The sequence below is a fragment of the Silene latifolia genome, chromosome 2 (genome assembly GCF_048544455.1).
Source record: "Silene latifolia isolate original U9 population chromosome 2, ASM4854445v1, whole genome shotgun sequence".
Lineage (NCBI taxonomy): Eukaryota > Viridiplantae > Streptophyta > Magnoliopsida > Caryophyllales > Caryophyllaceae > Silene > Silene latifolia.
Window position 1 is genome coordinate 154,770,956 of NC_133527.1, and position 24,547 is coordinate 154,795,502.

At 42.2% G+C, this 24,547-nt stretch overlaps 1 protein-coding gene across 1 annotated transcript; it reads left to right on the plus strand.

The window, feature by feature from the left end:
* The first annotated feature begins 16,827 nt into the window (after positions 1-16,827).
* Positions 16,828-19,449, plus strand: LOC141641486 (uncharacterized). The gene is made up of 2 exons (XM_074450145.1): positions 16,828-17,389; positions 18,881-19,449. The coding sequence occupies exons 1-2, from the start codon at positions 16,828-16,830 to the stop codon at positions 19,447-19,449; spliced, it is 1,131 nt and encodes a 376-aa protein (XP_074306246.1).
* Positions 19,450-24,547: the final 5,098 nt, after the last annotated feature.

Here is a 24,547-nt window from a genome sequence, read left to right on the forward strand (position 1 = left end):
AAAGTTTGATAGTAGAAAATTAGATAAATGAATCAATTCCTAATAACCTAGTAAATGCCTGCTTAAATAGAAAAACAACTTAGTTTATCGAAATAAAACAACTCACGGGCTAATTAAAGCCCATGAAAACAAAAACCACTCGATCGAGTGGATTAAAACCACTCGATCGAGCAAACCTCAGCATAATCTACTCGATCGAGTAGAATAGTTACTCGATCGAGTAACCCTCTTTTCAGCACCTTTCGATCGAGCATAGTAACCACTCGATCGACCAACTAGGACTCCGAAAACCACTCGATCGAGTGGTAAAACTACTCGATCGAGTGTTCTGTCTTCAATTCAGCTCTATCTCGTCACCGACTGCCTTGTAAACCGTGCCTTGACGCTTCCCAATGCAATATCTCACTCTGGAAAATCCCGTCTCCTCTAAATGCATGCAAAAAGGACGAAAAAGGGTGAGATTCAACTACTTTCGCGTTCATTTCTACAAAACGGAAAAAACGAACCAAAGTAGCCAATTCGGGGCAAAATACTATATAAACAGTATAAAAATGCATGGAAATACGTGCTGAAATAGGCTAAAAAGACTATACCTTAGGCACGTATCAAATCTCCCCAAACCGAACCTTTACTCGTCCTCGAGTAAACTAATATGCAACTAATAGAACGGAAATGAAAACTCAGAGCTAGCTTAACTTGTCTACTTGAACCAGTTTAATGCAACAAAAACTAACAGTTAAAGCTAAGCAGTCAATACGCAAACGAGTTAAAAGCTGTTCAGAAATATAGCCAACCTATCGACATTGCAAGACCAACAAAATCGGACTCTCTCGTGGTCATTCTTCTCTCATGAAGCAAAGGGTGAATGTTATATGTAAAAGAGAGAAGAAAAGACAGACACTCACCTAACTGCGACCTACATAGCATGCATGCAACAAAAATGAAAGACAATTCAAGTACTAATGCACACACTCCAACCAATAATGTCCGTCACAGCCGAGGGCTTACAAATAATATGGGAATAGTGAGGTTCAGGTGAGAAAAGGCAAAACAAGTTATGGTAATGTGGGGGTAAAAGCGTCAAGCTAGTTCCTAATAGGACCATATAAGACCATCCGAATCTCAACTGACTGAAAAACTAAGTACAAGTGTCCTTCATTTGGCACACAGCTCACTAAACTCAAACACAATCTCCTCAAAAATATAGAATAAGAATGGAGGAGTCAGACGGTCACAAACTTTCCTTTTTTAACACCGTCTAAATGGATCATCTGAAACAAATCAAACTTTTTCAAACTCTTTTTTTCTTTTTCACGTGATCAGCTTTTTTTTTTTTTCATTTTTCATTTTTTTTTCTTTTTTCTTTCTTTCACGTTTTTCCTTTTTCTTTTTCAATTCTTTTTTTCTTCTTTTTCCTCCTTCCTCTATTTACACCAACTCCATACAAAGGGATACGACCAGACTGCAGACTGAAAATCGTACCACAAAAGACATACTAAACTAGCTTGACTAGGCAGGCTTAATTTGGGATGTAGCTAGTGGGTCAAAAAGGCAAATTTTGGCTTATGTGGAGCTAAATGGGTGAAAAATATAAGGAAAAGGGAAAATTTGCAAGCACCTCCCTGCATGTGACACCAGCCACAAACCCGAATATGTGCATTTGACAAGAAATTGAATGTCATAAAAGTGCAAAAATGATGAACATGCTATGCAAGGAGTACTACTCTCAATTCCTAATGAACTGGTCATGAATGTCACCAGTTATGGGCTCTAAAACTCAGAATTTATCAAGTAGTTTGCCAATTCATCAGGTCAAGTCTAAACAGTCAGCTATATTTGAACAGAAACTCGTAGACTATGCGTATGACAAAGCTAATAACTATCAATAAAGTGCAAGGCTCAAGTAAAATGACAAGTTATAGTGCATTATCATCACGGAAATCTACCGTTCCGACTCAACATATATGCAAAAATAAACGTGAAATTTTTGGATTTTTGAAATTTTTCTGGTTTTTTTTTGGAATTTTTTTTTTGAATTTTAAAGAAATAAAAAACAATGCAAAGCTGAAAAATAAACGTGAATGCAAAACAAATGCAAATGCAGACTCAAAAGGATGCAATACCCTCCCCAAACCAAAACGGACAACGCCCTCGTTGTCCTCCACCATACACCAGCAGATATATACAGGGGAACGGGAATATATAACCAAAAAAGAAGAAAAGCAATAAAATAAAATAGGAGACAAAAAGAAAAGAGTAATATATACATACAAAACGCGAACTTCCCCAAACCAGCCAGAAAACTGGGGAAGTGAGTAGACCAGTAGCTACTCATCGGCGTCGTCGTCGTCGTCCACCACCGTGAACTCCGGATCAGACTCCTCCTCTCTCCTCCTCCGCTCCTCACCTCGAGCTCTCTCCACTGCCACCTCTGGGTCATCGTCCTCATCCTCCTCCTCCTCAGCAGACTCCGGGTACCCCTCAGCTGGGTACCGGTAGAAGGAAGGGCGTGGCCAGCTCTCTAGGATCGGACAGTGTCGCCTCAAGTGGTACTCGTACAGAGGGTGTAAGGTAAGAGCTAAGTCCCTCTCCATACGAGCCTGTCGCTCTGCAATCTCAAGCAACAAACCGTCACGGCGCCCTTGGTCCATGACCGCGGACGCCACAAAGGGTGGAGGTGGTACGAAAGTAGCCGGAAAAACCGGTTGTGCCTGTGTCTGGTCGGTGGGAGTGGGAGTAGGGGTCGGGATGGGAGTAGTGGTGGAAGGCTGGGTACTCCCTGAAGGTGTGGACCCCTCTCCAGTCTCAACTCTACGCTGCTTCTTGGCGGCGGGTACAGTGGGAGGTGGTCGGAGTGGAAGGTGGAAAGCAGGTGGAGGTGGCAGTCGGGCACCCCTAGCAACTGTAGGCAAGGGGTCTAGACGGGGGAGAGTGTCACAAGGTAAGTCCACAGACAAGGAACCATCTATCTTCCATGTCCGATAGTCCGGGGTCAGCCAATGCTGAGAAAGCATGGCATCCAGACTCAGTAACCTCTCTCCCTCGAGGTACTGCAAGTCACGAGGCTAGACGGGGAAGAGGGAACGGGCAAGAATGGTGGCTATGCCACCGCAAGCAATATATCCCGTCTCCTTCAGCCCCTGGGCCTGAAAGTACTGGGCGGTCAAGTAAGCTATGTTGAGGGTAAAAGGACCCTCACAGTCAACATTCAGGTAATCGCCCAGGATGGAGAGCTTGGTGTTTGTGATGTTGTTCTGCTCCTTTCAGCCGAAGATGGTGCTCGCCATCAACCTAAGAGAATAACGGGCATGGGGAAGGTGGACCTGGGCGAGCTTTCGCTCGGTAAAAGTGGTATGGGCCAGGGTCCGCCAAAGCTGACGAATGACCCTCCTAGGGGCGGTAGTGTCGCCCGTAGAGGAGAGGCCAAGTCTCCTACCAAACTCCTCTAAAGTCAACTGAAAAGTCCGGTTAAACAACTGGAAAGACATTGAAGAACTAGCGGGGTCAGCATCGTATGCCGCGGAGGAGAAGGTGAAGGAGTTGAGGAACTCAAGACTCAGCTCCAGAAAGGTACGACCGCTCATAGTAATGAGGCCAGTCATCCCCATGCCCCGTAGTAAATCACAAACCTACTCGTAAAAACCGAGTCTCTCAAGTGCCGGTTTATCTAAAAACCGGGAAGGTACAAACTCGCAGCCTAGGAGGTGATAAAACCTCTTACGATGTAAGGCGTTAACAAAAATTACCTGCGGATAGTCTGGGTGAGAGTCGAGGGAAGTGTCCCCTCGAACAGTAACCGTGCCAGAAGTAGAAGGAGCAGCTGATGTAGAAGGTACAGCAGAACTAGAGGTAACAGGAGCTGATGTAGAACGGTAACGTCCGCGACCTCGGTCCCGACCCCTAGAACCCAAAGTAGAAGCCCGCTCAGTGACGGTGCGAGGGACTAGGGCCGCTCTAAAGGCAGCTGCAACTGCCGGCGAGTCCGCCACAGGTGTGAAAACGGCGGCTGGAGTAGAAGTAGTGGCTGTTGTGGCCACCACTGACGAAGAAAGGCTAGCAGTGGTAGTGGCCGTAACGGAAGTGGCAGCCGAAACCGAGCTAGCAGCATAGCTAGCTGGGGTAACAATGGTACCGGCAGCTGAAACTAGGAAAACAGGGGCTGCGGTACTAACAGTAGTGGAGGCGGTGGTAATAGCAGGGCCCACCGTCTCACTCAGGGACGGACTAGAAGTCTAGCTAGTATAGGGCAGTGAGCTAGACTCCATCCTGTATACAATGGGGCAGGGGACATGATAAGAAAAACAACGGCTAACAGTGGCTAAACAGCAAGAAAACCAGTATATGACAGCATCACAGTCCCCAAACAGTCGAAAAAATTCGACTTCAGCCCAAAAATTCCCAAAATTCTTCAAAATTTTCGAAAGACAGCATGTAAATGGCGATAAGGCAGGATAACAAGTGACCACATCAGCAATTAAACAACGACTGATGTAGATTAAGTCATGAAAGCATGTAACCCATTTGACAGTTGAAAAATTCGACTGAAAATCAGCCCTAATCGGGAATTTTGCGCAAAGTTCGAATTTAAGCATGTCAAAGCAATGAGGAAATGGAATTGATCATCAAGTAAGAAAAAGAAGGGCAACAATGACAGTTGAAGTCGAAAAACCCGACTAAACAAAGAATTTCGAACCCTAATTCCGAATTACCTCATAAAAATTCAAAATAAACGGAATTAAAATGCAATGAGGATGGAGTAGTTACTTACTTGATGAGAATAACCTACAATGTGCAATTAATCTTCAAATAACAAGCAAAGATGGCGATTTTTGTTCGAAAGACGCAAACCCTAAACCCGCTAGAAAACCGTGTAAACTAGCACAAATCAAGGGGGAGATAAGGGGTTTTGAAAGATTAATTAGCAAGCAACAAGTTGTAGGGGACGGATTTGGTGAAAGGGCAAGAAAAAAATGGGGATTTGGGGGAGTTTTGATCGCAATTAGGGAAGAGGAGTCGAAAATTAGGGAGGAATTGAATTGGGAATCGAAAATAGAAGAGTTAAATGAAAACTCCCTTAGCGTCCTTTCCCAATCTACTCGATCAAGTGGTTTAGAACCGCTCGATCGAGCACTTTGATGATCCACTTACTCGATCGAGTAGAAATCTACTCGGTCGAGAACTCCCCATATATGCTTTACTCGATCGATTGAAAAAGAAACACTCGATCAGCCACAATTCACTCGATCGAGTACAAAAAGTAGTCGATCGAGCTCTTTTTCTCGCGTAAGCTTTTTAATTCGTCATTCCTCCTTTGAACTTGTGTAAAAATTCCCCAAACCTGCATAAAAACACGTGCAAAAATATCCCAAAATACTAAATACGCATAATAACAGTCTATAGTCTTAAATCTACGCTAAAAAACTTTCTAAAATCTAATTGTCCTAATTAAAAGCAATAAAAGAAATTCAACGGAAAATTCAAAAATTGTTTTTACAAGGTGTTACACGGGGCATTTCCCCGCTCACTTCCCAATGCAATTCAGTAGCCCCTTAGAGGGCTCCTGACTGGAGGATGTCATCTCAGCAACATTGATTGTACTCTTCAGCTTCCATGAGCTTGAATTTGAATCATTTAAATCAGTAGGAGGGAAATAGTTCACATCCACATATGCACGAACTTTCCTCATCCTTGCTCCTTTATCACCGGCTTTAGCATCGCCATTCCCAATTTGATTGACCTTAATTGCACAATTCTCTTTGACCGCTCCTTCATTGCTTTCATCTGTACCTGCAGCAAGGAAAACAGATAAACTTTCCTCCTCTTTGCTCTCAACTTGAGGCGGAGGGGTAACAATAGCGGCACAATACTCCAAATTTTCATCTGGAGTGTCAATAATAGGGTCAATAGAAGAGAGGGCATTACAAGGCTGAGCTTGCATGGGAGCCCTCCGGAACTTAGACTGATGGAATATCAGCTCCTCGTCCCTTACCTGAAAACTCAATGTCTTACCCCCGACGTCTATTACTTCACGGGCAGTAGACAAAAATGGTCTCCCTAAAATAATAGGGGTGTGTGCATCTTCGGGGGTGTCTAAAACAACGAAGTCAACGGGAATAAAGAACCTCCCGATCTTAACAGATACGTCTTCTATTACACCTAGTGGCCGTGATATACTACGATCGGCCATCTGGACAGTCATGTTGGTGCAATTAAACTTTGTCAAACCAAGTCTCTTAGCCAAAGACAATGGTAAGACACTCACGCTAGCGCCAAGATCGCATAGCGCGTTATCAATCAAATGGGTACCGATATGACACGGAATTGAGAAACTACCTGGATCTAACTGTTTTGGAGGTAACTTATTTTGAACTAGGGCCGTCCCTACCTCAGTCAAAGCTATTGTCTCATTATCACTAATATGCCTCTTACGCGATAAAATTTCTTTCATAAATTTAAGGTAAGAGGGTACCTGTGTCAGCAGTTCGACGAATGGTACAGTGACCTGTAAGCTTCTCAAAATTTCAGCAAATTTGCCAAACTGTTGGTTAGCTTTAGTATTCTGTAAACGCCTCGGGAAGGGAACCGTGATGGGTATCTCGAGTCCCTTGTTTCTCTCTTCCAATGTGTCAGCCGGAGCAAGCTCTGTATCCTTTGGACGCTTCTTACCTCTCGAACGAGGTCTTTCAGGTGATTTATCGCTTAATCGAGCACTAGCAGGCTCTCGATCAAGCTGCCCGTCATCCAAAATACTCGATCGATCAAAAATCACATTCGATCGAGTAGTTTCTTCAAAAATATCACTCGATCGAGTAGAAATTTCATTCGATCGAGCAGTCTGCTTTTCCTGTTCACTCGATCGAGTAGAAAATCCATTCGATCGAGTACTTTGACCATCAGAACTGCTCGATCGACCTCCAGAAACCAGTCGATCGAGTACTTTCTTAGCCGTCAGCTCATTTCTTTCGCCAGAACACTGTTCATCATCAGTTATAGCCTTCCTTGGGTCTTATTTTAACACTTCTGGTCCCTCATATGAACGACCGCTTCTCAAATTTATCAAATTTACCGTCTCATGTGGATTTTTCTCATTTTGAGTCGGTAATTGACCCTGCTTTCTTGTGGATTGATTCGTGGCTAACTGGGCAACTTGAGTTTCAAGTGCCTTAATGGATGCATCTTTCTGTTGATTACTCAGTTGCCACTGCTTTGTAAAGGACTACAACATAGACTTAAGCTCACCTATTTCACTCACCCCACCGGAAGATGATGCACCATGATTGGGAGGAGGGAAGGAAGGAGGCTTCTGAAAGCCTTGTTGATTCTTATGTGGAGGAACATACGGCTGCTGCTGGTGCGGAGGAGGGGTAGGATTGAGCACATTTTAACTAGTCCACCTTAAATTGGGATGGACTGCCCCTTGGTTGTTGTAATAGGAACCCCCTCCTTGCCTGTATTGTTGAAAGGCAAGGACTTGTTCCTTCTCCGTAAGACAGCCAACAGCAGTGTGGCCATCATTGCTCCCACACCTCTCACATGTGACGGTCTCCCCTCTAGTAAGAACATGGACCGTCTGAGGCTCCCTAGCAACATGTAACTCGAACTTGTAAAATCTAGCATTCATGGCTTCCAGCTGAGCCACAACCTGTTTATCGACTGCATGAACTGTTCTTATACTATCCCTCGGGTTTCCATACTCAGCATTGTGATTCGCCATCTCTTCAATAAGGGCCCATCCCTTATCATCATCGGTATTTTCCTGGAATCTCCCACTAGATGACGCATCAAGTATGGCTCTGTGGTCATCATACAGCCCATTTTAGAACTGGTTAGCTATAAACCATGGGTTAAAACCGTAGTGAGGAATAGACCTCACCAATTTCTTGAATTGGGACCACGCCTCATATAGAGTCTCATTGGGAGCCTGCCTGAAACTGGTAATCTTGGCCCTCAACAGATTGGTGCGCTGTGGGGGGAAATATCTCTTGTAAAAGGCAAGAGCAAGAGACTCCCAATCTGTAACCCCTGCAGCTGTGCGGTCCAAGTCAGTCAGCCACTCCCTGGCTGAATCAGTCAAAGAAAAAGGAAACAGAACCTCCTTAATTTTGTCTTGAGTTACCCCCTTAGTGGCGGGGATAGTAGAACAGTAGTCTCTAAAAACCTCCATATGCTTTCTTGGGTCTTCACCTGCCACACCCCTATAAAGATTTCTCTCCACCAGATTGATGTAGGAAGGACGAATGTCGAATGTATTCCCATCCTCAGTCTGGAGATTGAAACCCTTTGGAATTGAGGTTGCTTTAGGCACCGAATGGCTAGAAAGTTTTGGCATATTTACTGGTTGATCGGCAGAAATAGGAATGTCTTCTGCGAAAAGAGAATGATCTAGCTCTGGCTCGAAAGTACTCAAGTCTTCCTTTCGTGATTTTCTCTACAGACGAAGTCTATGCCTGAACAATCTATCCGGTTTCAATCGGTGAAACTAACTCAAACACGTCTCGACACGGGCATAAACAACACTGAAAGAAAATAAGTAAGAACTGCCTCAAGGAATAAAAATTCCCTGAGACGGATAAAATAAACGAAACAAAGACAGATAGGGCTATTGCCTCCCCGGCAACGGCGCCAAAATTTGATACGTCTGTCGTGTACCTATCAAAAATAAACTAACTAAACTAACTATATAGCTAGGGAAGTCAGGTCGATCTCCTCAGGGAGGCAAGATATCTGTAGAAGTCCGTCTATTTGGTCACAAATGAGGGGTTGTTTGAATTGTTTTCTAAACTACAAAGTTTAAAGGAAGAGAAGTAGAGACAAAAGCAGCAAGGCAAGAAAATAGGATTAAACTATCAGATAGAGAAGGGACATGTCAGGAATTCGGTTCACTACGGTAGTCCAGTGACTCAGTTGTAAACAACTCAGACGAATTAATGCAAGACGGATGTGGAAAGGTCCTTTCGGTCCACTTTCTATCCTAAAATACCACTAACTTAACTTTCATTCTCGTCAGGGTAGTCTACTGTTCATAGCAGGCCTATTTAGTCCAATCTTTCGATCTAGGATTAATTTTAGCCAGATTAAAGAAATTACTCAGAAGCGTGCACTCAACTAAGTCGATAAATACAATTAAATTGCTATAGCGACAGAATCTCGCAATTAATTCATCTATTTCATTTACTACATCGTCACATACCTACCACAGATCCCCTAATCCCAACATGCATTAAATATAGCTACTCATATCGCTATTAATATCAAAACTAATAACAAATGACGAATTAACAATAAACATGATGAAATAAATAATAAAGTGCATAAAAGTAAATTAGGGCAAAGGAATAAACGAAGTAAACAAGGAATTAAAGCAAACAAACGATTGATTATTATTAAGAGAAGGGAAAGGAATTACAATCGTGCGAATCCGGCGTAAAGAACAATCGAATCCGAGCAAAATAAATCCCAAAGTAAAGTTACAGTGAAGAGCAAAAGTAACACAGTAAAGTTTGATAGTAGAAAATTAGATAAATGAATCGATTCCTAATAACCTAGTAAATGCCTGCTTAAATAGAAAAACAACTTAGTTTATAGAAATAAAACAACTCACGGGCTAATTAAAGCCCATGAAAATAAAAACCACTCGATCGAGTGGATTAAAACCACCCGATCGAGCAAACCTCAGCATAATCTACTCGATCGAGTAGAATAGTTACTCGATCGAGTAACCCTCTTTTCAGCACCTTTCGATCGAGCATAGTAATCACTCAATCGACCAACTGGGACTCCGAAAACCACTCGATCGAGTGGTAAAACTACTCAATCGAGTCTTCTATCTTTATTTCAGCTCTATCTCGTCACCGACTGCCTCGTAAACCGTGCCTTGACGCTTCCCAATGCAATATCTCACTCTGGAAAATCCCGTCTCCTCTAAATGCATGCAAAAAGGACGAAAAAGGGTGCGATTCCACTACTTTCGCGTTCATTTCTACAAAACGGACAAAACGAACCAAAGTAGCCAATTCGGGGCAAAATACTATATAAACAGTATAAAAATGCATGGAAATACGCGCTGAAATAGGCTAAAAAGACTATACATTAGGCACGTATCACCTGCTGCGCCTTTTCTCAAAGTTTTCTTTTTGTCAAAGTTTCCGTATTTTAACCGAAGTCGGTTATTTCCGGATCTTTCCTTCCGTATCCTACTCTTACCATAATTCCTACGTGTGATTAGTATAAATAGGGACCTTCATTCCTCATATTTCTCACGCGAATGTCCGCCCTTCTCTTCTCCCTTTGCATTCTAAGACCGCGCTCTTTGCTTATCATCGTGTACGTGCTTGAACTTTCGACCACGTAAGATCGGATCCTTCTGAGTATCAGTCTCGTTTTGCATGACCGACCAATTTGACCACTACACCATAATTAATCAATCAATTTAATTTAAATCCTCTTACGAGGGTACTTTCATATTTGCATTAAAGTTCGAGTCGAGTTACCACTAAAAATGGATTTAGTTAAATCTCGCGATGCTAACATGTAAGTCTGAGGGTGTAAAATCCCAATTTTATTTATTGTACTTTTTATTTTGTAATTAATGTAAGGTTTATGTCATAAGCATGCTCAAAACCGTCTTTCAAATCACTTTTTAAAACCTTTTAACGGAAATAACACAGATCTGACGTGGGGAAGAATCGCATCAACTGATGCGCCTTTTCAAAGGGCCGCAGCATCTGTTGCGCCTCTTCCAGAGGTTGCCTTCAGTTGCTGCACTTCTTCTTCTTCCTCGGGTTTTTGTTCCTTTCGTCTTTTATCTTTCTTTCTTCGTTCTTTCCCTTATTCCACCTAATAATTTTAAAATTAGTCTTTTATAAATCTTTTTAAACCTTTCTCGGCTTAAATCCCTTATAATTAAATATTTGCGGGTTTTCGTCATCTTATTCAAACCCGGATTTAAAGGATTCGATTTTTCCATATCAAGTTGTTTGAATTCCGACATCGCAAATAATATCTAACTTATAATAATTCGTTTTAAATTGTTTTCTTTCACTTCATGACGATCCCAGATGCATGTAAATCTGTTAATCACTTCGACTCGAGTTACCAATCAATAAATCAATGTAAATTAACAAACAAACATTAACAACCGCGAGTCTGACTTTCACAGTCAGAACCCAACTCGAGAACAGACGCAGGAAGTGCTGCGCCTCTTCCAGAGGACGCAGCAAATGCTGCGCCTGTTCTGAGTTGGCTTCTGCCTCTGAACTCTTCTCGTTTTGACGTAGGCATTCTAATTAGGTTTCTAATTAACTATTATTCTTATTACCACCATTATTCGGCATATTTTCCATATAATTCGTATTTTCCATATTTTCTATTTTATTTTTATTAATTTATTTAATTTCCTAATTTATTTAATTTCCTTATTTTCCAAATTTCCTATTTTCTTTTAATTTCCTTATTTTCCAATTTCCATATTTTTTCCAATTTTCCTTATTTCATTTATTCTTTTCTTTTATTTCTAAAACTCTTTTGAGCATATTTATGATGTAAATCAGTTAAATCATTGTAATTTATTTCTTTATTTACTTATTGTATTTTATCAAGGATGTTTACTTGTTTTCACATATAATTAATCCTAAACCCTACTTCGACATTAATGAGTGCTAATTAATTGTTCACCGACATAGTTAATCTCGAATGCTAGGATTAAAACATTGGATGTTGCATTATATGCATATAATCGACGACATATCAAGTATGAACGACTTCCCTAATCATTAGTAGAGGCCGATATCGAGGCGGGCGGGATTAGGTGTTCATTAAAAGAACTTCCTAATACGTACCCTCACCCCTTACTCCAGATCTCTGTGAACATCCGTATTCATTGGCATCCACGAGAGTCAGTCTAGACATAGAATGCTAAAGGTAACGAGTTGTAATACCCAGGATATTCAAGGACTCTGTTGACCGACCCTGTTGACCAAGACAGACCGTAGGGATGAATGGGTGAGGGATCAGGCTTGTAACATGAGCCTTATAGGATGTTTTACTCGACCTAGCAGAGGCTACTCGGCCGAGTATCGCCTATTCTCGACCGAGTAGAGCCTACTCGGCCGAGTACTCCAGTACTCGACCGAGTATGGCTGTTGTCGACGCGTTAATATAAAACGCAAGTTCGCGAGATTCATTTCATTTTTTCTCATTTTCTTCGACAGTTCCTCTTTCTCTAACCCTAGCCTGCCACTCTCTCCTATCATCCCTATCTCTATACACTCTCATAAGGTAGCCTACACCTCCACCATGGGGAAAGACGGGATTCACTTAGGAAGGTTGCGTGCGTGGTCGTTGTCTACGACGTCGTCGATGCGTGTTATTAGGTAAGTCTCTGCCTTGTATCTTCTTTGATAGATTTGAGGATAGTTGCATAATAGAGGATGGCTATGATTGTAGGATGCATTTTGGAGTCTTGCTTGGCTATGTAAGTATGTCTTTCACGACTTGCGACGAGGTAGGGTTTCCCTACTCAAATTACTGTTCATTGATTTAAGACATGATTGTATTCTGATTGTCGTTACCTGCTGATCATCAGGGTACGGATGTTGTAGTGATGGTGTTGGTGTGGTTGTGTTGTGATGGTTGTGGTGTTGTGACAGCTGTGAGGCTGGATATGTTGTGTTTGTGGTGGAGTCACTTGCGGGAGTGGCTTCACACCCTAGTTCGCCCTCCATGGAACCCGTCACGGGAGGGGATGTGCACATTAAAGGACAAGGAATGCTAGTCGCTCATTGAGGAGCTGGACTTGCTGGGGATGGGCTACGGTCACCCACTGGCGGCGAGGATTACCTGTTGCGAAGGGTAATCTAGCAGGGTGATAACTACGTTATCGCCCCTTCATTCTTGTCAAAAATCCTTGCTTTAGTCCTAATTTTGGTGCATTTAATTGATAATTACTCGAGTTTATGATTAATTTGTCTAAATGAGTCTCACCGAATTATTTGCTAAGCTTTTTGTAGTGTTGCACGCTTCCCCATGCAAAACCGATCAACATTTGGTAGCCAAGGATCAAGATTAGCCTTGTCGGTGTATCTCCTTCCCCTAGCCAGTGTATTATGATCAGGCGCGGTGCAACTCAAGGGTAGCCGGTGTATCTCATTTAGCCTTGTCGGTGTATCTCCTTCTCCTAGCCTGTGCATTGTGATCAGGAGCACTGTAATTTTGGCCAGTCGGTGTAACTTTGTGAGCGGGCGGTGTAACTTTCCTCCATCCGGTGTAACTAAGGGGCGAGCAGTGTATCGATACACCGGCTGGGAATAGTAACCGGGCTGTTTTTTTAGAATTATTTGTATTTTGATGTTTTTAAGCCCATGATATATATTGAAAATGGGTAACCTTGTAAGAACAACTTTCATAACACTTGTTTTTGGATAAAAAATTGGTTAGGTAGAGAAAATTGGGAAGAACATTGGATCTCACCTTGTTCTTAGTTTTGTGAAGAAATCAATCCAATCAAGTTATTTCCTTTCTTCTTTGTTAGTATATTTCCTTTTCTCATATTTATTTCTTTGTTTTAGTTGTTAATTTCATACTTCCTTAATTTATACTTCCCTTATTTTTGAATATTCACCTTGCTTGTGGTTAAAGTTACTTCCTTTTTGCCTAATTTCACTTAGTTAAGGTTTAATCAGTTTAATATCATCTTACTTGTTGATAATTGCATACTTAATAGTAGAAATCCATTTCCCATAATGTTTATGGTTAAAGTTACCTTTAGTAGTTTTCTTGCTAAAATACCCATGAATAGTGAGTAGTCCCTCTACTAGGACTCGTTTTGACCCGACATGAGTAATTTCACTAATTGATTCTCATAAAGGCTAATTATTTGGGGAAATTGGTGAGGGTAGTTTAGAGGAATTGCATGGTTTGAGGATTAATTTTGGGTAGTATCGACTTATAACCCTTGTCCACAACCGAGAGTTGGTTAGGTTGTAAATTGGATACCCGGAATTTGACCTTGTCACCAACTAAGGTTGAGACCGAAAGGGAGAACCGAGGGAGGGTGCCTCTAGACTAGCGTTTGAAATCGACCTCTGAGAGGAGGAGTGGGATGACCCGGAATACGATGGGGGCTTAATGACCTTGACCAAGTTCTTGACCACCTTGGAAATATGCATGTTTTTGGGGTTGTCGGGTGTTGAGTTAGGGATTCCGACCTTCAAACCCGAGAGGGGGTTAGTGGGTAGTGCTAGTGTCCTATTTCGAACCCGAGAGGGGGGTCTTAGGCGAATTAGAGTCATCTCCTCCTTGCCCGTTTACCTAAACGATTAGCCTAGGGAATCAATACGTGGAATTATGAATTGTTGTGGGAGAACCGAGTTCTAGGCCCTTTAATTATTTGAATTACAACTTAGTCCTATCTCGCTCATTTTACATTCTCTAGTTAAATTGCATTTCATTTTGTTTAGTTTAGCTATTAGATATTTACACTCATCCTTTTATTGTCGACTTAGCTAAGCTTAAGGATCAAAACGATTAGTAGTCTACCAACTCCTTGTGGGATCGACCCTCAATAGTGTACAACGACAATCGTGCACTTGCGAGGTATTATTTGATAACCATCAAGTTTTTGGAACCGTTGCCGAGGAGTTCAACTAGATATTAATTTTTTTCGTTCTAGTGTAGACTAAGTCTTTTGTGTTACTAATACTTCTCTTGAGTGTGTAGGACTTTTTGCATGAGTAGGAGAACTCGAGAGGTCAACCAATTGATCCGATTGACCACGAGATTGAAGCTACCGCAAGAAGACTAAATTCACTCCGTAGAAGAGGGCTTATAGAAACACCAAATTCCCAAGAAAATTTAGTAGTTGAAGACTTTCAAGAAGAACCAAGTGCTTTTGAAACTTTTGAGAATCCCTTTACAACTCCGGGAGAAGAAGTGACAATGGTCGCGGTTCCTATGCGAGATAACTTGGCTCCGAAAAAGGTGGTGAATCCGAGTATAGTCAAGCCACCTATTCAAGCCAACAACTTTGATGTGAAAGCCACCTTGCTACAACTTGTCCAAGGGAACCAATTCGGCGAGGGAGCCACCGAAAACCCCAACGAACATCTCAACGACTTCTTGGATAGTTGTGACATGTTCAAGGCCAACGAAGTGTCGGAGGATGCCGTACGCCTTAGGCTTTTCCCTTACTCCTTGAGGACAACTGGCAAGGAGTGGCTTAAAAGTTGTGAACCCGACTCTCTTCGGACTTGGGACGACGTCTCCAAGGCTTTCCTAAACAAGTATTTCCCACCACAACGAACCGCAAGAATCAAGAGTGAGCTCCAACGCTTCACTCAACAAGAAGATGAGACCCTTTACGAAGCATGGGAGAGGTACACGGGATTGGGGATGATGAGCTAATCAACAACTTCAATGAAGGGTTGAACAATGAAATGAAGATGAACCTTGATTCCGGCTCGGGAAAGGGAGCATTGGATAAAATAGATCACAAGGCGGCCAAAGAGCTTATTGAAGAGATGGATTCTCGTACCTTTCATTGGAACAATGATAGGCACAAGAGGAAAGGAAAGTCAACGGTTGAATCGGCCAATAATGTTGAAGTTAAAGGGTTGATAGAAGAGCTCAAGCAACAAGTTGCCTTGATGAGTTCAAGCAACACATCTAGCAACTCATCTTCTATGAGGAACCAAGTTTATAGTTGTGAGATTTGTGGAGACCAAGGACATCCACCAAATGAGTGTCCTTTGATGGTAGGAGAGGGAAATTACATGGAACAAGTGAACGGAATATGGGAGTCAAGTTTGGATAAGCAAGCATTTAACAACAACCAATATCATCCCGGAATGAGAGCCCACCCAAATTTTTCCTATGGTTCACAAAATGTCCAAAATCCCACCTTCCAACAAAAATCACAACAACCAAACTTTCAAGCTCAAAAACCGAACACAACATTCAACCAAGGTCCACCGGGCTTCCAAGGAAGATCCTTCTAACCAAGACAACAATTTCAATCACTCAATCCACCAAACAACCCACCCTTTCAACAAAACTCCCAACCTTTCCAACAAAATTCCCAACCTTTTCAACAATCCACCCAACCAAAGTCAAATGTGGAGCTCATGATAGAACAACTAATGAGTTCTCAAACCCAATTCATCAACTATTCCACTCAAAAACAAGAAGAGACAACCTCATCAATCAACCAACTTAGAACCCAAATGCAAGCTTCTCAACGGATGACGGACAATCAAATCTCCCAATTGCTTCCCAAATGAGCCAACTACAAGCCTCAAGTAGTGGCAAATTTCCGGGTAAAACCGAGGATAATCCTAAAACCATAAATGCCATTCATTTGAGGAGTGAGTATTCATCAAGAAAAGAAAGAGTAGCAAGCCGGATGATGTGGTTGAACCACCCAATGTGATGGAAGAAAAAGAGGTTGAAGATGATATTGTGGAGATTGTTGTGGAGACTCCAAAGATAGTTGATGAACCCGCAAAGATTGTTGAAGAGCCTAAACAACAAGTTGTGAGAACTTATGTGCCACCCGTTCCTTTCCCACAAAGGTTAGCAAGGGCAAAGCTTGGGCAAAAATATGGAAAGTTTATGGACATGATGAAGGGAATCAACATTACCATGCCCTTCATTGATGCCATCAAGGAGATACCAAGCTATGGTAAATTCTTGAAATAGTTGATTTCCAATAGAAATGACATGCAACCCTCCACGGTTAATTTATCCAAGGAATGTAGTGTCATTCTCGTGAATGAGGCACCCCAAAAGCTTGAGGATCCGGGGAGCTTTTCCATACCTTGCAAAATTGGGACCATGCAGATTGAGAGAGCCTTGTGTGATTTAGGGGCAAGCATTAGTCTTATGCCCCTCAAAATTTTCAAAAAGTTGAAGGATTATGAGCTTTCACCAACAAGAGTTTCTTTACAACTAGCGGATAGATCGGTGAGATATCTCATTGGTCTCGTGGAGGATGTCCCACTCAAGGTGGGCAAGCTTGAATTCCCTTGTGACTTCTATGTAATGGATATCCCCGAAGACTCAAATATTCCCATCATATTAGGGCGCCCTTGTCTTGCCACGGGGGGTGCCTTGATAGATGTGAATAATGGAAACCTATCCCTCCAAGTTGGTGAAGAAAAGGTGGAGTTCTCTTTGAACAAGGCTATGAAGGAGCCTTCGGAAGAAAAGTCTTGTTATATGATTGACATGGTAGAGGAATGTGTCGACATGAGGAAATTTGATGAAGACAAGGGTTTGCAAGTATTCCTAGAAGGAAAGGTTAAAGATTGCAAGGAACACCGGGAGTATGCTTTGGCCATGGAAGCAACGATTGAAGAGGACCCGAATAAAGAATTTGAGAGCTTGAGAAGGGATGGTAAAAAAGAGGAGAGATCCACGCCTCCTCAAGTGGAGTTGAAACCTCTTCCCTCTACTCTTAAACATGATTTCCTTGGCCCTAATGACACTTACCCTATTATTTTCAATAGTGCACTCAATGACACCGAACTTCAAAAGTTACTTGATGTTGTGAGAAAATATAAGGATGTCATTGGGTACTCAATTGATGATATCAAGGGGATTAGTCCTTCTTTTTGCACTCACCGCATTTATTTGGAGGATGAGGGTGCATCTTCCATTGAGCCTCAACGCCGCCTTAACCCCGCAATGAAATAAGTGGTAAGGAAGGAGGTGTTGAAGCTCTATGATGCAAGTATCATTTACCCTATCTCCGATAGTGCATGGGTGAGCCCGGTGGATGTTGTGCCAAAGAAGGGCAGGGTCACGGTAGTAACCAATGACAAGAATGAGCTTATCCCGACAAGAATCACAACCGGGTGGAGAATGTGTATAGACTATAGACGCCTTAACAAGGAGACTAGGAAAGACCATTTTCCCCTCCCTTTCCTTGACCAAATGTTGGAAAGACTTGCCCAACACTCTCACTTTTGCTACCTTGATGGGTTTTTGGGGTTTTTCCAAATCCCGATTCACCCTAATGACCAAGAAAAGACCACTTTCACGTGCCCTTTTGGCACCTTTGCTTATAGGCGCATGCCCTTTGGGCTATGCAATGCGCCGGCCACATTTCAAATATGCATGCTAGCTATATTTTCCGAATATGTTGAGGATATAATGGAGGTGTTTATGGATGATTTCTCCGTCGTAGGCACCTCATTTGATGGATGTCTAGCTAATGTGAGTAAGGTCTTGAAAAGGTGTCAAGAAACCGGTCTAGTCTTGAATTTGGAGAAATGTCACTTTATGGTGACATCCGGGGTTGTTTTGGGTCATGTTGTGTCAAGTAAAGGCTTGGAAGTTGATCAATCCAAGATTGAAGTGATTAAAACTTTACCCCCTCCCACGAATGTCAAAGGAGTTAGAAGTTTTATTGGGCATGCCGGTTTTTACCGGAGATTTATCAAGGATTTTTTTTTGATTGCCCGACCTTTAACATTGTTACTTGGCAAAGATGTGCCCTTTGAAATTACTAATTAATATTTGAATGCTTTTAATAGGTTGAAAGAAGCTCTCATCACCGCTCCAATTATGCAACCTCCCACTTGGGGAGAACCTTTTGAGTTGATGTGCGATGCTAGTAATGTAGCGGTGGGAGCGGTGCTTGGACAAAGAAAGAATGGCAAACTTCATGCCATATATTATGCAAGCAAAACCTTGGATGAAGCTCAAGCACACTACACCACCACCGAAAAGGAGCTTTTGGCGATCATATATGCCATGAACAAGTTCCGTTCCTACTTGGTGGGCTCTAAGGTAATTGTACACACCGATCATACGGCGTTGAGGCACTTGCTAATCAAGCAGGAATCGAAACTACGCTTGATCTGGTGGATACTTTTACTCCAAGAGTTTGATATTGAAATTAGAAACAAGAAGGGTGTGGAGAACGTAGTACCCGACCATCTCTCTCGGCTATTCCATGAAAAGGTTAAGGATGGACTACCAATTGATGACTCCTTGCCGGATGATCAATTGTTTGCTCTTGCTCTTATGGATGTCCCTTGGTACGCGGATTATGTCAACTACTTGGTATCCGGGGTCATCCTACATGACTATGACTCACATAAGAGGAATACATTCTTTCATGATCTAAGGCAATATTTTTGGGATGAACCTTGCCTATACAAATCTTGTGCGGACGGGATAATTAGGAGGTGCATTCCAAGTGAAGAGGTGAAGCCGATAATCTCTCATTGCCATGATATGCCAAGTGGAGGGCATGGGAGTTCGAGGAAGACCGCCGCAAGGGTGCTCCAATGTGTTTTTTATTGGCCTACTCTATTTCATGATATGGCAAGCTATGTCAAGGGATGTGACAAATGCCAACGAAGTGGTAACATTTCAAGGAGGCATGAGATGCCCACCAACTACATTCTTGAAGTAGAACTATTTGATGTATGGGGGATTGACTATTAAGGTCATTTTCCCTCATCCCATGGGAATGAGTACATCCTTGTTGCGGTAGATTATGTGAGCAAATGGGTTGAAGCTATCCCAACAAAAACTTGTGATGCAAAGTCGGTAACGAAACTCATGGAAACAATCATATTTCCAAGGTTTGGGGTTCTAAGAATTGTGATTAGTGATCGTGGGACGCATTTTTGGGAAAGGACTCTAGATGCTCTTCTAAAGAAACATGGGGTACAACATCGGCGTAGCCTTGCCTACCACCCACAAGCAAATGGACAAGCCGAGATCTCAAACCGTGAGATTAAGATGATTCTTGAGAAGACCGTGAGCCGGTCAAGGAAGGATTGGTCAACTAAGCTCAACAATGCATTATGGGCTTACCGGACCGCTTTCAAAACACCGATAGGAACTTACCCGTTACGGTTGGTGTACGGAAAGCCTTGCCACTTACCGATAGAGTTGGAGCACAAGGCGCATTGGGCAATCCGACTTCTCAACTTTGACTTGAAGAGTGCCGGAGAAAAGAGACTTCTTGACATCAATGAGTTAGAAGAGTTTAGGCTAGAGGCTTATGAGAGCTCTAGATTGTATAAGGAGAGAACCAAAAGATTCCATGACAAGGCCATAATACGGATGGAGTTCAAGGTGGGAGAGTTGGTTCTCCTCTTCAACTTAAGGTTCAAGCTATTCTCGGGGAAATTAAAGTCAAAGTGGTCGGGACCTTTCACCGTGGTCCGAGTTTTTCCCTATGGATCGGTTGAAGTAACCGATGGAGATCAAGTTTTCAAGGTGAATGGACAACGGCTTAAGCACTACATTGCCGGATCACCCACATCGAAGAATATAAGCTCCATTGAAACTTATCTTTCCCATCCTTGAATTTCATTTCATTCTTGACATCTTGTCCGTTTATTTAAGCTATCTAGTGGCTTGGTCGAGCCTACGACGTAAAACAAGGGCGCTTCTTGGGAGGCAACCCAAGTGAATAAAGAAATTTGGATAATATTTGAAGTTGGACCGCGGAATTTCAATGCTAGTGAATTTTTGTGAGGCGAGACGGGAGTTGGGTCGAGAAATAGAGGAGATTCATTTTATTTTTGGGGAATTATTCCTTGTCTATTGAGGATTTGAAGAAATTTGGGTTGTTCGGTGTATCGCGATTAGGCACGGTGTAACTTAAGGCTAGCCCGTGTAACGAAAAGTCAAATGAAAAATCAAAAAATTGACCAAGGGGTGCCCCAGCCGGTCTATCGTGAGCAGGAATGGTGTAACTAGGGTCCAGCCGGTGTAAAATTGGCCTTGCATGGTCTAATCCCACAGCCGGTGTAAATCGAGTGCGGCTGGTGCATCGATACACCGGCTGTGAACAGTACCCGGAGAAAGAAAAAAAAGCCATTTTCACCCTTGAAACCCCCCTTTCTTCTTCATTTCTTTACTTCTTTTTCCCCAATTTTGAACACAAACACCTCAAACCTCCTTATTTCTTCCCCAAAAATCCTCATTTACTCATCAAATTTTCGGCCCCCTTCAATTTTGAGCATATTTTTGAGTTAGTAACGCTTGGATCTATCATTTGGTGGTGTTATTTTTGAAGAAAATCGAGGTAATTATTTCGGTCTCCTCCATATTCAACTTTTTAAGCTTTATTCCACCATTGTTGAGTTAGAAAGCTTCTTGGGAGGCCATATTTTGCAACAAATGGACTTGGGATAACATTTTTGAGGAGCTTGGGTATATTTTTCTTCACCAACAATGTCGAAGCGACCGCGAACCTCTTCCGTGTCACTACAAATGGTAGTAGGTACATCTTCTTCTTCTCCCTTATGTGAAACAGTCCCTTATAATCAATTCCCCTACATGGATAAAACTTGGAAAGTTGGTTTTCGTAGTAGTGACGAATTGAAAATTTTTAAGCACTTTACTAAGAAAAAGGGATTTTTTTGGGAAAGTACGAGATGGGGCGATGACTACACCATGGGTCAACTAGGAGTCACCGATGACATAGCCACCCTTTGTGATAGAGTAGGAATCCGATCATTTTTAGATGCCCGGGACTACACTTATAGGGCCTTGGCTAGTGAATTCCTAGCAACATGGAGGACCAATCTAAAATCGACACCTTCGACTTGCCAATTTCAACTCCGTGGTACGACCCACCAAATGACCATTGCCGACTTTGGGCTACTACTTGGCCTACCTTCACTCCCGGGGGGAGCGACTTCCACATCAAGGAGGACGACCCATCGGGCTATTAGGAATAATTTTTGGCAAATGCTGACCCGAGAGAAGGGTGGGTTTAGTGCGGGAAGCGAATATTATTCCAAGATTCGCAACCCTACCATTAAGTACTTTGCCCGAATTTTGTCCAATTCCTTTTTGCCCTCCCCCCGGACCCATTCGAATGTGAGTGCTCTTTCACTCCAACTCATTCATGAGGCCCTCTATGGTAATCCCCCCACCCTTGACCTACCGCTTGTCCTAGCTTTGCATTTTGAAAAGATTAGAAAAGACTTACCCTCGGGGGTGTCTTGTGGGGGTATTGTCTCTATCCTAGCTAGGATGTTGAACCATGATGTGTCCGATCTCACCCCTCTAGATGATGAGATCAAGCTTGAAGCGGGGTATCTTTCCATGATTTGTTAGAGAGCCTCACTATTGGCTTTGCCTTATATCTCCTTTGAGGGCACTACGGGTCCCAAACACCCCTAGAACCACGATCCATAACCGTCTAAATTGGGAAATGCCTCTAGGGGAGGGGGAATACAAGTGGGTAAAGAGGGAGAAAGGGGAGTCGGGAGGTTATTGAGATGTGGCTCACTACGATTTTGATGATGACACACCACGTTTTGAGAACGACCTTAATAAACCGAAGGAAGGGAGTGAGGAGGATAATCAAGAGGAAGAGGAAGGGGATCCACCTCGGTCACACCCTCACCCCCAATCTACCACCGGTAGCTCCTCCCAACAAGTTCCTTTCAACCCCTTCTACTATGACCAAGCTTCCTTCACTCGATTCAAGCAACAACACAGTGAAATACTCTCTTCGTCACAACAAGCCAAGAGCCTTGCCCGTCAAGCCTATGCCACCGCGTTGGAAGGCAAAAATGTGGCATTGGCTAACCAAGAGCTCATAAGACAAAATGCCCAAAGAACCGTAACTCTTGAACAACAAATGAGCAACATGCACTTGAACTACCTAAACCCTATGTTCACAAACATAATGGGTTATGCTCCCCCCGGCTATGACTACAACGCACCCACCTTCATGCCCCCCGAGGATTACAACCCGTACCAACCGGCACGGTACCCACCTCCTCCCTCGGGGCCTTATCCAAACCAATACTATGACCCTAACCGCTACTACGATCCTAGCCAATACCCCCCATAACATCCACCACAATGAACATACTTGACTTATTCTAAGTGTGGGGAGGGTGGGTTAGGTGTCTTGTTTGGCTTGTGACATTTGTGGGTTAGTATGGGGAGGGTAGTCCTTGTGCATAACACGGTATTGTTCTCGGTTTGGGTTTTGTTTATCCTTTTGACTCTTGGACCGGTTTGTTTTGATGCTTTTGTAACAAAAATTTGCTTGTGAATGAGATTTTTGAGAAATTTTCCTTGGCCTCGTAATCACACCCTTGATGGAGTCGGGTGTTGTTCTATTGCTCCCCAAATGAAAATCCAAAACCTTCGGTATGCTCCCCATATTCAATCCAAATTTTATTTGAGTCTCCCACATATCCAAATGTAGTATAGTAATTTTTGCATTTAGACTATTTTGTAATATATTTAGTATTAATCATCATTTAGTTTGCATTCATGTAGGTTGCATTAGGATTTACATTTTGTACTATATCGTCACATGTAGTTGCATGCATTATTAAAAATTAAAAAACACAAAAACATGTTCTCTTGTTTCTCTACATGCCCTCCCATGTTTATAAATAAGTCTGGGGAGGGCCTAAAAAAAAGCTTTCAAAAAAAAAAAAACAACAAAACAAAACAAAATTCCAAAAACATGCATTTTAATTTTCTTATTTCCTCCACACATTTATTTCCATTTGAATCTAATGTAAATAAATAAGTGTGGGGAGGAAATTTATATATTGAAAAACACCAAAAATATGTCCTTTTAATTTTAAAAACAAAAATACCAAAAATATGTTATTTTTATTTTCAAAAATCAAAAATGCAAAAATATGTTCTTTTCTTTTTCTTATTCACTCCCTATGCTTTTGTCCATTGAGGACAATGTACACCTCAAGTGTGGGGAGGGAAATATCCACTCTTGTGAATATTTGTTTATATTTGTAAATACTTTTAAATTTGATAAAATTTCAAAAAATGTCTAAAAATTTGAAAATTTTCAGAAAAATTACAAAAAAAAACATTGCATTGTATATATATGTTGTTTGTTGGCTAACCTTTGGCATAGGCATCAACCATTTGAGGCAAAAAAAAGACTAGAAGACCGCTTGGTATACACGTTCCTATCTCTTTCTCCTTTTCCATTCTCTCTCTCTTTATATTGTTGTATAATATGGAGGAGGACGGGTTTTTGTGCCTTGGATGTTCCTTTGGGGAACTATTGGATTATTGGTGTTGATGTGCTGTTAGGCTTAGTCAACTTGTTGCATGTCTCTGTTCTTGTTTTGTTCAATTTTCGCATGCATATGTTCTTGTATATACATGTTTTTCAAATTCAAGCTTTGCATCCGTTTGTGAATAAAGTTTTTAAGGAAGAATATGGTCTAGGAAGGGAACCAAGTACCCCCGTGATGAGTTATGCGTCCAATTGTGCCTTTCCCCTCCCCGTGGCTTGCACCCGTGACCTCTTAGTTAGCCGAGGGAGGTGGGCTTGGCCAATGAGTTTAGACCGATCTTGTGAGACCTAGGGTCGTAAACTAGACCTAGGGCTCGACTTAGCCACTCAAGGGTAAAGGTAGAGCCTCCTAGGGTGGGTATATTCATACCCCGCCCTCATCTAGGTTTGAGAGTAGGCCTCCCCGCGAGGCGTGGTACAACAAGACGCATAAGTGTGTCATTTCGTCCTTAAAACATGAAATTGAATTATATTTTTGTGCACATGATATGAAGCAAAAAT